Genomic DNA, 16209 nt, shown 5'->3' with positions numbered 1-16209 from the left:
CATATACCTTTACAACGCATACAATTACAACGTAAGTATTGGTAAGTATATAATATTTTTTAATATTTAATTTAATTAAAATTAATATAATGTAATTTAATTTAATTTAAATAATTTAATTTAATTTAATTTAATTTAATGTAATTTAAATTTAATTATATTTAATTTTTACACTGTACCCTTTTACCCAAAAACCCAAAACTGACCCTGAACCCAAAAAATACCCCTTTTACCCAAAAACCCAAAACTGACCCTGATCCCTAAAAATACCCCTTTACCCAAAACCCAAAACTGACCCTGAACCCTAAAAATACCCATTTACCCAAAAACCCAAAACTGACCCTGAACCCTAAAAATACCCCTTTACCCAAAAACTAAAAACTGACCCTGAACCCTAAAAATACCCCTTTACCCAAAAACCCAAAACTGACCCTGAACCCAAAAAATACCCCTTTTACCCAAAAACCCAAAACTGACCCTGAACCCTAAAAATACCCCTTTACCCAAAAACTGAAAACTGACCCTAAACCCTAAAAATACCCCTTTACCCAAAAACTGAAAACTGACCCTGAACCCTAAAAATACCCCTTTACCCAAAAACTGAAAACTGACCCTGAACCCTAAAAATACCCCTTTACCCAAAAACTGAAAACTGACCCTAAACCCTAAAAATACCCCTTTACCCAAAAACTGAAAACTGACCCTAAACCCTAAAAATACCCCTTTACCTAAAAACTGAAAACTGACCCTAAACCCTAAAAATACCCCTTTACCCAAAAACTGAAAACTGACCCTGAACCCTAAAAATACCCCTTTACCCAAAAAAATGAAAACTGACCCTAAACCCTAAAAATACCCCTTTACCCAAAAAATGAAAACTGACCCTAAACCCTAAAAATACCCCTTTACCCAAAAACCCAAAACTGACCCTGAACCCAAAAAATACCCCTTTACAAAAAAACCCAAATAATATTTTTAATAAAATAATATACTTACCAATACTTACGTTGTAATGGTATGCGTTGTAAAAGTACCTGCGTTGTAAATACATGCGTGGTAATGGTATGCGTTGTAATGGATCCTGCGTTGTAAAAAATGCGTGGTAATGGTAGGTCGTGGTAAAAGTTGCGTTGTAAAGGTTGTATACCAGTCTAGTGTGACCAATGCTGTTAAAGTCAGAGCTGTGATACAGCATCTCAAACAAGCTTCAGCGCTCCTGAATTCACTACAGGCGTCAGCTGCTGCTGAGCACAAATAGGAGGAGCTCAGCATGCTGGTCTCTCCCAGGCATCAAGAGAAAGGAGCATTTTGTGGGGGGCAGGGGTGGGTTTCTTCGGTGAAGAAAAGTAAGACCTACAAGAAGTAGTGGACAAGAAACTGATGCGACACACAGCAAACAGAGCATGTGCACAAACCGGCGACTATTAAAATATATAAAAAATTACCACTTTGTACAATAAGGAGCTCTAAAACGCCCTTGAAACTGGTGTAAACTACCAGATAAGGAATGTAAATGGACACTAAAGTACTTGAAGGTCAATGCACTTGCTAAAGAAATCTCTGTGCAGTCTAGTCACAAGTTTGATTCATCATATAATATAGAGTTAATATGACTGCTGCAAACCACAACATGTAGCATGCAGGGCACATATTTGTATTTTATGTAGACAGCTCAGTATGCTTGAGAGATCACTTTATTACCCACAGGTCACAAGCTACACTTCTAGAAGTGAGATATGAACTGGCATCAAGGAGCTGCATGCTAAAAGGATGATTTTCTGTGAAAGCACTGGCATCAGTGTGTTAAGTTCAGCTACCCCCAGCCAGGATGACACTCGAACAAAAGCACTGTGATTGGCCTGATACACTGATACACCTACTAAATGCACACACACACACGTTGGTGGTGGGGTCAATGCTCACAGTATTAAAACAACAAGGCTTTTTAACGCAAAGACAGAAAGACAAGTGCCTCGATGCAAGTCAACAGCACTATAACATTCCGTGTGTAATTGCGTCACTAGAGTATTGAGCAGAGGGTGATTGGAAACTTTAAACAATATAAAGCATGTACAATTTGTTGATTACTCATTTATTCCCTTACCAGATTAAGCAAATCTTATTGAACATCTGAGGTTGCATTTAAAACAAGCCCCAAGCTTTAAAGAACAACCTAAAGCACACTGGTAAATGTAGTGTGTTTCCTTCCATTTAGAGAGCAGCAAGAATCATGCCGGTGTTTATTTTGCATTTTGAAGGTTTTCCTTAAGGAAACACGGTGTGCAGCATGTGTACGGAAGGAAGCTGCAAGCTACAACTAGAAAATTAGGGTGTGCACTCCCCTGTCACACCACAGTGGACCATGAGAACTGGAGTACCATAAAATAAAAGGATAGATAGATAGATAGATAGATAGATAGATAGATAGATAGATAGATAGATAGATAGATAGATAAGACAAGAGATAGATCTCACAAACCATGGGAAGCAAGTTCTCATGACCGTATATCATCTTTACACATGATTCATACTGGAGCACAATATGCGTGATACAGTTTGCAGCTGCAGTCTTAGCCTTCTGTACATCCTGGAGAATTAGAGAGCATGGCACAGACAGGAAGGTGCGACCAACATAACATGCTTGACTGCTCATTAGAAACAAATGTCAGGGGATGGGCAGTAGTCTATTGGTACAGGAGTAAAAAGTGGCTCACACAGATGGAACAGGTGTCAGAGAGGGCGGCAGTGAACAGCTGGCACACTGGGACCAGAATTCAGGAGATATACAGAAGCACAGAACAAGTGGCAGAGACTACAAACAGTGATAAACAGGCAGGCTGGTGCATGAGACACCAAGTATAGTATTCTGCATGGTTACCCCCACTTTTTGCCTGATATCTGGTGCACTTTGACTGAGTGTGCACTGGCTCCCTGCCAATCAGGTTCCCAGGGCCTGTTCTTTCCCAAAACATTATCTTTGTTTCCACAATTGGCACACCTCTGGCCCACATGTAAGTCCCTTGTAAAAAAGTACCGGTGGTACAAAAGGCCTTGTGACCAGAGAGGGTCTCTGAGGGTAGGATAATACATGCTGCAGCCCTTATACACCCCTCACCAAACACATACATACTGCTATTGCAGACTGTGTGTTTTGGTACAGACAAAACCTAAGAGTCAACATTGCACACATCCCTGTGTGCCATGCCCACAACCACTGCCTGTGGCATAGGTAAGTCACCCCTCTAGCAGGCACAGCCCCTAAGGCAGGGTGTACTGTACCACAGGTGAGGACTTAGCTACATGAGCAATATGCCCCTACAGTGTCTAAGTCCGTTCTTAGAGACTGTAAGAGCAGTGAAGCTATATTGAGTACATGGGCTGGGAGTTTGTCATTATGAACTCCACAGCTCCATGATTGCTTTGCTGAATGCTGAGAAGCTTGATATCAAATTTCTCAGCACAAGAAACCCATGCTGATGTCAGAGTTGGATTTATTGTAAAATGCACTCAGATGAAAACGATCAACTCCCTCATGTCCAGCTTACTGGTCTGCACCAGCCTACCACACACAGACATGTTTCTGACCCCTTGTGGTGAGAGCCCTTGTGCTCTTGTGGGTCAGGGCCAAAGGCTACTTGGGGTGGACGTGCTTCACACTTACCCCCAAGCAGGAACAGCATTCAGGGCGGTGAGCCTCAAAGGCTTCCTGCCCTTTTATATGCTAGCCAGGGCTTCTCCAACTAGTGCAGATGCCCACCCTCCTAACCAAGCCCCACGTTTGGCAGTAATTAGACACCAAAGGGCACCCCTACATCCACAGCCCGATTACTTCGGGGAGCCCAGCCGACGGTGCCCAACGCTCCTTCGATATCTCAACTTACCTGCCCTGCAGGTGGTCCCCTTAATCCAGCCTCCAGGTCCGAACGTGCAGCCTCTTTGTGCGACTGAGACTCCCCATTGAAAAGGATTGTCCGCCGACACTGATTCGCACCCTGCAACAACTGGTGGAGTAAGTTTGGTGCTGCGTTGTGGCCCCCCCCCCCCACCCTGTGCTTGCTTTAAGCCCGGGGTCTGTGCCCTGAAATGGCGGGTACCTACCTGCTAATCGCACCTCTTGTTGGTGCCCCCAGTCTCCCTTGACTAACATTGGGCCCAGTGACCTCTGCACCCAGCCATCCCAGTGCCACTTGAGGTTCAGCACCTAACTTGATCTGACCCTTGCCCAGTGTTAGTCCATACCCCCCGAAGACTGGATGAGTAAGAGTTGAGTACTTACCTGTTATCGCATATAACTGTTTTCCTTCTATAGGATTGCATAGCATCTTTTGCCTGTCACACTAAATGTCTATCTTTTACATTTGCTAAGTTTGCTACTGTTTGATTGACATTACCAAAGTATTTTGATGCTGCTGTAAAGTATTTGATGGTCTTTACAAAACAATACCTACTGCATTTGAAAAGTATTGCACTTCTTAAAACTGTTACTTAATTGCTCTTGGTTCTAAAAATAAAGTAATACCTTTTTATACAAAACAATTGGTCTTGGATTCAGTGAGTGTGTGTGTCATCATTTCTTGCCTGTGTGTGTACACAAATGCTTAACGCAGCCCTCTGATAAGCCTAACTGCACAACCACACTACCACAAATAGAGCTTTTAGTATTATCTACTTAAGCCTCTGTAAGCCTCTGGGGATTCACTGGACTATGTGCACATTATAACTTACTTTGGTATAGTATATACAGAGGCAGCTTCCTGGAGCATCTTCTTGGTTGCGAGCCAAGCAAAGGAATGCCCTGAATTAGGTCTGGGTTGTTGGAGCTTTCCAGTCCAGAATTGTATGGATCTTGGGTTGTAAGGGTCTACACCTACAAGGTGGCCCAAGTATACAATAGTAACCTAGCGTAACTGGCACTTGGATGCCTTGATAGTTAGGCCTGCAGATTGCAGGGCCTGTAAAACCTTCCCCAGATGGACCAGGTGACCCTGACAGGCGGAGCTAAAGTTAGCAATATCGTCAAGATATGCCGCACTAAAAGGTCTCCAACCCAGCAAGGACTTTTTCACCAACCTTTGTAAGGTGGCAGGGGTATTCTTTAAGTCAAAAGACATAACAGTAAACTGATAATGCCCGTCTGGTGTGGAGAATGCTGTTTTTTCTTTGGCTCATAGGGCCATGCCAATCTGCCAGTACCCTGCAGTTAAATCAAAGGTACTGAGAAATTTGGCTGCACCCAATTTGTCTATCATCTCATTAGCCCTGGGAATAGGGTGAGCATCTATATTAGTGACAGCATTGAGACATCTGTAGTCCACACACATCCTCATTCCTCTCTTTCCACCTTGGAGGTGAGGCTTGGGGACTGAGACCACTCGGTGGCCCAAGGGCACTCAGGGGGTTCAATAACCCCCAACTCCAGCATCATGCTTACCTCAGCTTTGATGCTCTCCTTGACTTGGTCAGATGGCCAATAGATCTTGGTTTTGACAGGCAAGCTATCCCCAGTGTCCACATCATGGGTACGCCAGTGTGTCTGTCCAGGGGTAAGGAGAAGAGCGCAGCATACTGTAGTAGGACGTGCCTGCAATCAACATGCTGTTGGGCAGACAGGGTGCCCGAGTAGACAACTCCATCAACTGATCCATTTTTTAACTGCAAGAGACTAGGTCAGGGAGCGGTTCACTCTCTATCTCCTGATCCTCATCAGTAACCATCAGCATGGTTGCATTAGCCTGGTTACAGAAACGTTTGAGGTGGTTGACATGGATCACCCTCTTAGGGTCATGCTAGTGCCCAGGTCTACCAAGTAGGTGACCTCACTTTTCTTTTCTAGGATACAGTAAGGACCACTTCATTTGTCTTGAAGAGCCCTTGGTGCCACAGTGTCCAAAACCCACACCTCCTGCCCTAGTTGGAACCCCACCAGTGCAGTCTTTTGATCATACCTCAGCTTCTGGAGCTCTTGGCTGTCCTCAAGATTTTGGATGCTTTCTCCATGTACTCTGCCATTCTGGAACATAGGCCTAGAACAAAGTTCACAATATATTTTGTAGGTTCTTGGAGAGGTTTCTCCCAACCTTCCTTCACAAAACAAAGGGAGTCCCCTAACAGGATGGTCAAATAGAAGTTCAAAGGGGGAGAACCATACTACCTTCTGAGGCAGCTCTCTGTAGGCGAAAAGCAGGCAAGGCAAAAGGACATTCCATCTACTTTTGAGTTTTTCCGGGAATTCCATGATCATGCCTTCCAATTTCTTGTTAAATCTTTCAACAATGCAATTGGTTTGTGAGTGGCAAGGTGCAGTGAACTTATAGTTCACTCTACACTCATTCCACATGTGTCTCCGGTATGCAGACATCAAGCTGGAACCACTGTCTGAAAACACCTCCATAGGAAACCATACCCTGGTAAAGATACAGATGAGGGCCCTGGCTACTGCAGGGGCTGTAGACCTTAGGGCAATTGCCTTAGGATACCTGGTAGCATGATCCACTACTACCAGTATGAATTGGATTCCTGATGCTGTAGGAGGCCCCAGTGGACCCATCATGTCCAAATTTATCCTTTCAAAGGTAATTCCAACCAATGGCAGTAGTAGAATTAAAAGGGCCTTTGGGTGTCCACCTGTCTTGCCACTGGCTTGACAGGTGACACAGGAGCTGATTACATCCTTTACTCTCTGGGATATGTTTGGACAGTATAAATGACTGACAAGCCTATTCCATGTTTTTGTCTGGCCAAGATGCCCAGCTATGGGGGTGTCATGGGCCAATGAGAGGAGAAATTCTCTAAACTTCTAAGGCACTACCACTCTCCTAGTGGCAACAGGTTTGGAGTCTCTGGCCTCAGTGTAAAGGAGTCCCTCCTCTCAATAGGTCCGGTGGAAGCCACTGACATCTCCCTTTTCCTATGCAGCAGCTTGCTGTTGCAGGCTCAAGAGGTGGGTAGGAGTTCAACCTGGTACGGTTCAAGTTCCATAGTTTATGTTCCCTCTGAGGTTGACAAGTCCTCTCCTTGAGAAGAAGGTGCCTGAGCTTTTTGCTGTACAGAAGCTAACACCTTTCCTCTTGGAAGGTTGAACCATTATTCCAGACTTCGACACTTCTTTTTCACCCTGTGCTCGGCTCTGTGCCCTTGTTTTTAGACACACCAACTCAGGGATTCCCAGCATGAGTTTTCAGTTCTACCTCAGCCCATGCTGAGGTCTCCATATCATTCCCCAGCAGACATTCAACTGCGGTCTTGAAAGAGACCACTAACTCATTCAGGCCAGTATAGCCATGGGGTGGACTGTAGTGACATTATCAGCATTGGTGACTGGATAGGTTTTTCCAGTCAAATATTGTCCTGAGGAAAACAGTGTTTCTTTCACCATGGTGACACTAGCACCTGCATCCCCCAGGGGTATATTTGTTACATTTTCATATTAAGGGGCCAAGCAGCAAGAGTGGCAAAATCTACCCCACACTCAGAGACTAAAATAGCTTCAGTGTGAACCCTGATTTGTTCTGGGCACACTATTGATCCCACCTTGAGAGTTGCCACACCAGTGCCAACTGGAGGAGTACTAGGGGCATTCTTTTTGGGACAGGCAGAGTCTCCAGTTTTCTCTCACAACTTGTTACAGTTGTAACACCAGGTCTCTAGGAGATCGAGATGTTTACCTTTGTAACCACTGCAGGGCTGTGAAGAGTTCTGGGCCCACCTTCCTGTGCAGGTGTTTTGGGGGCTTTAGAAGACTCTTGATTTTTATGTTTAGAGTGATGAACCACTTTCCCCATGAGAGGTTTGGTAACCCCTTTCTTTAGGTCACCCTCAGTGTTAGTCTAAGTCACCCTAGTCTTGACCCAGTAGTCTGCCTTCTTTCCCAATTCTTAGGGAGAAATTGGACCTAGGTTGACCAGACTCTGATTCAACGTTTTATTAATGCAATTACTTACTTTGTCCTGACGTCAAAAGCAAGGCCTGGACATGGTGATGGGCATCTCAACTAGTTGGAGCTTCCCAAATCAGCAAATCACAAGGTGAGCACCTTTGAGGCTGTGTTGCTGTTCCTACCAGGGAGAGGTGTGGCGTGCCTGGGCCCAGAGCAGGCTTTGTTCCTGACCTCCGGGAGCAAAGGCTTTCACCCCATGAGGTCAGAAACCTGTCTCATGGTGGCTGGCTGGCAGGGACCGGTCAGTCAATACACTAGGAGTTGGTCGTTTTTCAGATGGCATCTTAGAGATGCCCTCTAAGTGCATTTTATAATAAATCCAACACTGGTATCAGAGAGGGTTTATTATGCTGAGAAGTTTGATACCAAACTCCTAAGCATTCAGTAACAACATCATGGAGCTGTGGAGTTTGTAATGACAACTCCCAACCCATGCATTCAATATGGCTTCCCTGCACTTATAATGTCTGTGAATGGGCACCGACACTGTAGGGGCATATTGCTCATGCACCTATGCCCTCACTTGTGGTGCAGTGCACCCTACCTTAAGGCTGAGAGGCCTGCTAGAGGGGTGACTTACCTATGCCTCAGGCAGTGGTATGTAGGCATGCTGCAGCCCTCAGAGGCCCTTGGTACCAGTGGTACCTTTTGCAAGGGACTTGTATGCGGGCCAGATGTGTGCCAATTGTGAAGACAAAGGTACTGTTTTGAGAAAGAACACAGGCCCTGGGAACCTGATTGACAGGGACCCAGGGCACACTCAGTCAAAGTACATAATAAATCTTGCAAAAAGTGTCTGGTGGGGGGGGTATTGTAAAAGAAACCCAAATTTCTACACTCTGTATAGCATCAGAGTGAACAAGGAGTAGTCGGCGGCGGCACATGGTGGGAAGCAGCAGTGCTCCAGAGCAACAGCAGAGAGGGACTGAGTGACGGACCGCAGGCAGTGACATGGGGACGAGCGAAACCGGTGATAAAGTGCTAAAATGAAGAGGTGCTCTTTGCACAAAGGGAAAAGCAAGATGCAATAAAATAGGGACAGAAGTTGAACACACATCCACAGTATAACACGAGCAGGGAAGAAATTTAAAAAAAGTCCCTAAAACAACAGATTAGCAACCCAGGAGTAAACACACAATACTTGGGCTCTATTCCAGTTGGAGTAAACAAAGACAAAAAGGAGGGACAAATAGGCAGGACTGGCCCCTAGCAAGCAAGGATTTTTAAAGGACTCAAACAAACAAATGAAAAGCAGGGGGCTGCTTTAAGCCCACAAGAGAAGCATACTCTAGTGTACAAGAGGTCAAGAAAGCTAGACCTAAAAAGGGAGCAGTGAGGCAGTAGGAAAGGAGCCAGCATTAGAGAGAAGGTAGTAGGTGGGAAAGCAGTAGACAGTGCAAGTGAAATTAGAAGGCAGTAGAAACTGGCAGGACGTCTAGGATGTAGATGTATGCAGCATTAGAAGAGGAAGCAGGAAGTGGTGAACCGGGAATCCGAAAACACTGGGGAAGGGAAACAAGAGTCCAAGATTATGAAAGTGGGTGAAGAAGCTGTGGGAGGGTAAATCATGAGTCAGTGCGAGTGTAAGCAAGAGGTGGTGGAAGGGAGACAAACTCATTGGAAAGAAGGTACGACGCAGCTTTAAGGGTGCAATAAAAGTAAAAAACACAACGAGATGGAGGCTATTTTAAAGTTAAAGCTTAAGCATATCTGTCAGTGTCTTCAGAGAGATGTGCTCAGAGTATGGCTTGGGTGAGCCTTCTGGTACTCACCGACTACCATTATGTTAAATTCAAAGCCTGTTTTCATGGCCTTGCGCCTCATCTGGTCCAACACTGCCTCAATGCCCACATAACCGAAGGGTTCACGTCCCAGCCCGCATGGGTGGCAATGATCACCCGCTGGAACATCTTCCACTGCTGCCTGCAGCCCTCGGTCCTCCATGCCAGTCCACGCCGACTCCAAGCAACTCTCTGTGACAGAAAAGAGGAAGACAGAATGCGGCAGTGAGATACTCATCACACAACACGTACTCTGCATTTGTTTGTTAGCAGGCAGAGAGGGAACTGAAAACAGTAAATCTTATTACACAGCACAAAGAATTCTAAGGTCTTTGTTAGGAAAAGGAGATCTTATAACAGTGAAACTATTTACACATCATATGTAGCCTGTGAAAGCTGGCCGGGAGAGGTGAGCTGAGAAAAGAAACAATTGCATCACATGAAGTCAGCCATCTGTTAAGGGCAGTGAGCGGCACGGAAAACGAAAGTGAATGCAGGATGGACATGAAATTGGGGGTACCTATCTGGCGCCCATGGTTATGATACTATGGATTGGAGCCAATGAAACTCAAGTACTGATTATGCAGCAGGGACAAAAGAGATGGGGAGATCCTACACTCATGCTGAGGCTATGCATATGACTGGGACTTTACAAGCGGCCCATGAGTGGTGGATAATCTCAACAGTAATCTATGAGTGTACCATGTATGATTTGTCTATGTGTATTGACTGCAGTATAATGCCTATGGTTCACTATGCCAAAATGTGTACTGTTAAAAAAAAATATATATATATATATATTTTTTTTTTAAACAAATTGGTGGTACCTGCCCAAAAAAGCCAATTCTACCCTGGAGGTGCTAGTTACAGGCAAGTATGAGATCTAAAGAATATCAGGGCCGTGAAGTACCAGGATACTGTAGATTGTAGCTGGACTCCCATAGTTAGACAGTAGAGTTACATTAAACGTGCAGACACAAATCACTCCGGTGCTGACAGCAGTGGAAAAGACAGCATTGTAGCAGCACAGTGGGAAATGTTATGGGCTTTAAATTGGTGGAGGCAGTAGGTGCAGAACCTTGTAGGCAATGCACAACATATAAGTGTTACCCATCATAGCCCCCTGATTTAAAAATCACTTGGATTACAAATTCACTTCACTGAAAGCAACCTTATCACATAAGAAATAAGTTACTAGGCTCCAACAATAGCTTTGCAGCTGGAAGGTCTTCTAGATTCAGATCTTCAACCTCGGAAACCAAAGGAACCACATCTCTAACCTCAGGAACCAAAGGATAGCCAGAAACTCACCACCCTGCTCAACACCTTTTTCACTACTTCAACATTTCCCAATGTCTGAAAACACGCCGAAGTCAGACCACTACTCAAAAAACTCTCAGCCGACCCTAGTGAACTCCAAAACTACTGGCCAATTTCCCTGCTCCCACTCCCAGCGACGGTACTGGAAAAGATCATCAACGAGCAACTCATGGCATGCCTGGAGCAGAACCAGCTACTCGACACCTCCCAATCCGGCTTCCACAGCAATCACAGAAATCACAGCACAGCAAACTGCCCTGATCACAGCTACCAACGACATCCGAACCCTCCTCGACCGAGGAGAAACAGCAGCTCTGATCGTCCTCGACCTCTCAGCAGCCTTGGACAACATATCTCACCAAACGTTGATCGAAATACTCCACCACATCAGCATCCAAGTGGAAACGCTCAGATGGATCACCTTCTTCCTCACCGGAAGAACCCAGAGGATCCTTCCCCTACTTAAACCTCCAAACACAAGGAGATCACCTGCTGCGGTAGGAATTTCATGCATACTGGCCATATTAGGGGCTATCCCTTATACAAATGGAAAGGACACACTTGAACATTACATTATATATTTGGAGGAGTTAGATTTGCATTACAGAAAATATTGGTGTGATTGGATTTAGCCGGGAACATTGCATCCCGATTTGAAGTTTGATAAAAATAAAACAGTCCTGAGGAAGTCGAGGGGTGACTTACCCATTGATGAAACACGTGTTGGATGGCAGAGAATTTGAATCAATAAAAGAAAAGAACTGGAGAATATAGGGATATCTGGATGACTAATATTAATATTATTGTACATTATTGCGTGTGCTTAGAGGCTTGTGTCAATTCCACAGATGTATCACAAGCGTCGCTGAATGGATGAAGATGAACTGCCTGCAGCTGAACACAGATATGATGCAAGTACTAATCTTCTGCAACACATGGAACGACTCCTGGTGGCCATCAGATTTAGGACCTGCACTCACTCCCTTTGACCACGCCAGGAAACTCTGAATCATATCCGACAAGCTCACCATGAAATCACAGATCAACGCCACCTCCTCCGCCTGCCTCCTCACTCTGCGCTACGTAAGATCTACAAGTGTCTACCCCTACACACGATGCACACTGTGACACAAGCCTTCATAAACAGCCCATTAGACTATTGCAATGCATTCTACATAGGGATCGGCACACACCTCCCACAGAGACTTCAGACCATACAGAACACCACAGCAAGACTCATCCTCTGCCGTCCCAGACAAACCTACCTCAGGCAACTTCACTGGCTCCTCATATACAGAGATGCCAATCCAAGCTGCTGACACACACACAAGGTTCTACACAACCAAGGACCCGCCTACATTAACCACCATCTAAACTTCCACCTACATTTGAGAAGACTATGGTCCGCTTCCCTTCAACTTGCCCATACTCTTCGTGTCTACCGAAGCAAAATTAGAGGACACACCTTCTCCCACATCACAGTAAAGGCCTGGAACAGCTTCCCGCAACTCCAGGCCATCGCCTCACTTCTGGAATTCTGAATGGCCCTCAAGATCTGGCTGTTCGAATAAGCCTCAGGAACATGCAAGATAAATATGCAATATTTTGCAGTCTATTGGTTGAGTCAGAAACTTCTCAATTTCTCTTTTTTTCCTTTTCAGGGCATAGAAGTCATGAGGAATCCTGTGATGGTAAAAGTAAACAGACAATGCCCCAATACGTGGTCAACACCTTATGATTTTTTCCATCGGTTGCATTTGTTACTGTTTTGCTGTCTATCCCGCCTTTTATTATTTTCCTTTCCTTCCTGAGACACCACCTCTTTCATTCAGTCTTTCATCAGAGACGCAGGTGGGTTTCAATGTAAAGTCTAGAAGAGCTTCAAGCTGCATAGCTTTGCTATAGGTAAGTGACATTTCTTTTGCAGCATGGATCTCTTCTATACACACATCATGTGCATCAGTTATGTAGTGGTTTCAATTAATGGACTCTGAGGAATATGGGTGTAAAGTGTGCATAAAATGTTTCAGAACTTTCTTCTCATCTTGTCCCTCATTTCGAGTCTGAAGAACAAGTTACTTACCTTCGGTAACGCTTTTTCTGGTGGATACAGGGTCTGCCTGTGGATTCCTCACCTTGTGAATATTCCCTGCGCCAGCAGCATTCGGAAATTTTTTGTAGCTCTCCACGCCGACGAGGACGACGTCACAGAAGCCTGGCTCCACTCGCGACTCCGCTGACATCACTGGAGCCATAACAGAGCCTCGTCGGCGTGATGACGTCAGTTCCGCCCTTTTCTTCCGTGCCTTCGAGGCACACGGACGGACGGACAATAATATGTACAGTATACATATTACACAGCTTTCAAACCAACACACACAGTGTGCAGTGTGAAAACAATTCAGTAAACCACTTCCATTGAAAGCCAAAGTAGACAATATCAACATTGTAGGTATACAAGGGTGGACAACGGGGAGGCGGGTGGGCCAGTGAGGAATCCACAGGCAGATACTGTATCCACCAGAAAAAGCATTACCCAAGGTAAGTAACTGATGGATACATCTGCCTGTGGATTCCTCACCTTGTGAATAGAGTCCCACAGCAGTCCCCACTCCCGGAGGAGGGTGTCCACCCTTCTATACCAGAAAATCTTGGAGGACAGAACGTGCAAAGTGTCCGTCCCTCCTCACTTCGGAATCTAAGCAGTAATGCTTCGCAAAAGTGTGGAGGGAGGCCCAAGTTGCCGCCCTACAAATGTCCTCTACAGGAACACCCCTAGATAAGGCAGATGTAGAAGATTTTGCTCTAGTAGAATAAGCTCTTATACCTTCTGGAGGTTCCTTACCGGCCAAAGAGTAACAGATCTTGATGCACAAGATAATCCATCTGGAAACGGTGCGCTTGTGCACCGCTCTGCCTTTCCTACAGCCAGCAAAGCCCACAAAGAGCTGGTCATCCACACGATAGTCTTTAGTCCTATCGAGGTAAAAACTCACTGCCCTCTTAGGGTCCAAGCGGTGAAGCCGCTCCTCCTCCTCAGAAGGGTGAGGGGGAGGATAGAAGGTAGGAAGGGTAATGGACTGCCCCAGATGGAAGGGAGTTACCACCCTAGGCAAAAAAGCAGCCCTGGCCCTGAGTACCATTCTATCAGCATGGATCGTCAAGAACGGGGGTTTCGAACTCAGAGCTTGAAGCTCACTTAACCTCCTTGCCGAGGTAATGGCAACAAGAAAAACAGTTTTAAAGGACAACAGTTTCAAGGGACACTTGTGCAAGGGCTCAAAAGGAGAACCTATCAAGTAGGTTAAGACAAGATTTAAGTCCCATTGAGGCACAATAAATGGAGTGGGCGGAAATTTGTTGGTAAGGCCCTTAATGAACCGTAACACAATAGGTGATTTAAACAAAGATGGTTGATCCGGCAAACAAAGGAACGCCGACAAAGCCGATAAATAGCCCTTTCACAGTAGCCACAGCAAAACCTGACTGGGCTAAAGAAAGAGCAAACTGAAGGATGTTGGATAAACGAGCCCTCAAAGGGTCAATAGACTTCTCTCCACACCATGAAACAAATTTGGACCACCTATAAGAATAAATAGACTTGGTGGAGTGTCGCCTGGCCGAAAGAATAACATCCACCACATCAGGCAGGAGAGATAAAGAATTCAGATTGCCCCGTTCAATCTCCAGGCATGAAGGTGTAAGCTCTGGAGGTGGGGGTGTAGAACCTGCCCCTGCAAGAGAAGGTCTGCCCTGAGCGGGAGACGGAGCCGAGGGCACGAGGAGAGGTGGAGAAGATCTGTGTACCACACCCTTCTTGGCCAATCCGGGGCGATCAATATGACTTGGGCCCGGTCCTGGCGATTCTTCCTCAGAACCCGAGGAATCAAGGGTATGGGAGGAAATGCATAAAGGAGTTGTGAGTCCCAACTCAACTGAAAACGCGTCCCCCAAAGCTCCCCGCATCGGATACTGGAGACTGCAGAATGACGGGCAGTAAGCATTCTCGTGAGTAGCAAACAGGTCCACCTGAGGGATTCCCCACATTCGAAAGACGTGACAAACCACCTCCGGATGAAGCCTCCACTCGTGGTCGGCAGAGAACTGCAGACTGAGACTGTCAGCAAGCACGTTCAGAACTCCGGCCAGATGATTTTCCATCAGACAAATCTGATGGTCCTGAACCCAGGACCAGACGCAGAGCCTCTCTGCAGAGACAATGCGACCCCACTCGTCCCTGCTTGTTGACATACCACATCGCGGTAGTGTTGTCCGTCAGGACTTGCACCAACTGACCGCGAAGGGAAGGGTGGAAGGCCTTGAGCGCCAAACGAATCGCCCGCAACTCCAGAAGGTTGATGTGAAGCAACCTTTCCTCTTCAGACCAAAGTCCCTTGATCTCCAGATCCCCCAGATGAGCACCCCACCCTAGGGTAGAGGCATCCGTTATCACTGTGGCAACAGATGGAGGAAGATGGAAGGGCTTTCCTTGAGACAGATTGCTCTCCACGCTCCACCAAGACAGATCTGCTGCAGCTTCTCTGGAGATCCTCACAGACTCCCTGAGATCTCCATTGTGCTGATACCACTGTCTGCAGAGGCACCACTGGAGCGCCTTCATGTGCCAGCGTACATGGTTGACTAACAGAATGCAGGAAGCAAACAGACCGAGCAGGCGAAGGACCTTCAGGACTGGAACGACAGCTCCATTGTAAAACAAGGGAATCATTTCCTGAATGTCGAGAATCCTCTGTGGAGGTGGGAAAGCTCGACACACAGTAGTGTCCAGTACTGCCCCTATGAACAGGTTGCACTGAGAGGGCACCAGGTGAGACTTGGGCATGTTTATCTAAAAACTCAATTCATACAACAGCTGGGTTGTCCCTTGCAGATGATGAAGCACCTTCTCTGGCGACTCTGCTTTGATCAGCCAGTCGTCCAGATAGGGGAAAACTTGAATCCCCGATCTCCTGAGATGGGCTGCCACCACTGCCATCACCTTGATGAAGACTCGAGGTGCAGTAGTAAGTCCAAATGAGAGAACCGCAAACTGATAATGTTGCAACCCTACTGTAAAATGGAGATACTTCCTGTGCGACTTCAGGATCGGGATATGAAAATACGCGTCCTGCAAGTCGATCGACACCATCCAGTCCTCCTGTTGCAGCGCTT

The 16209-nt window shown here is 46.0% G+C and overlaps 1 protein-coding gene across 1 annotated transcript in view; it reads right to left on the bottom strand.

Moving 5' to 3' along the window:
- SEPTIN12 (septin 12) overlaps nt 1-16209 on the bottom strand; it is a 539550-nt gene that overhangs the window by 255946 nt on the left and 267395 nt on the right. The window contains exon 4 of the mRNA XM_078662920.1: nt 9709-9909. Coding sequence (XP_078519046.1) covers nt 9709-9909 — 201 coding nt within the window. The remainder of the gene's footprint in view (nt 1-9708; nt 9910-16209) is intronic.

This window comes from Lissotriton helveticus, chromosome 10 (assembly GCF_964261635.1).
Source record: "Lissotriton helveticus chromosome 10, aLisHel1.1, whole genome shotgun sequence".
Taxonomy (NCBI): Eukaryota; Metazoa; Chordata; class Amphibia; order Caudata; family Salamandridae; genus Lissotriton; species Lissotriton helveticus.
The sequence above is the reverse complement of the archived record's forward strand: the minus strand, read 5'-3'. Positions and strand labels throughout refer to the sequence as shown.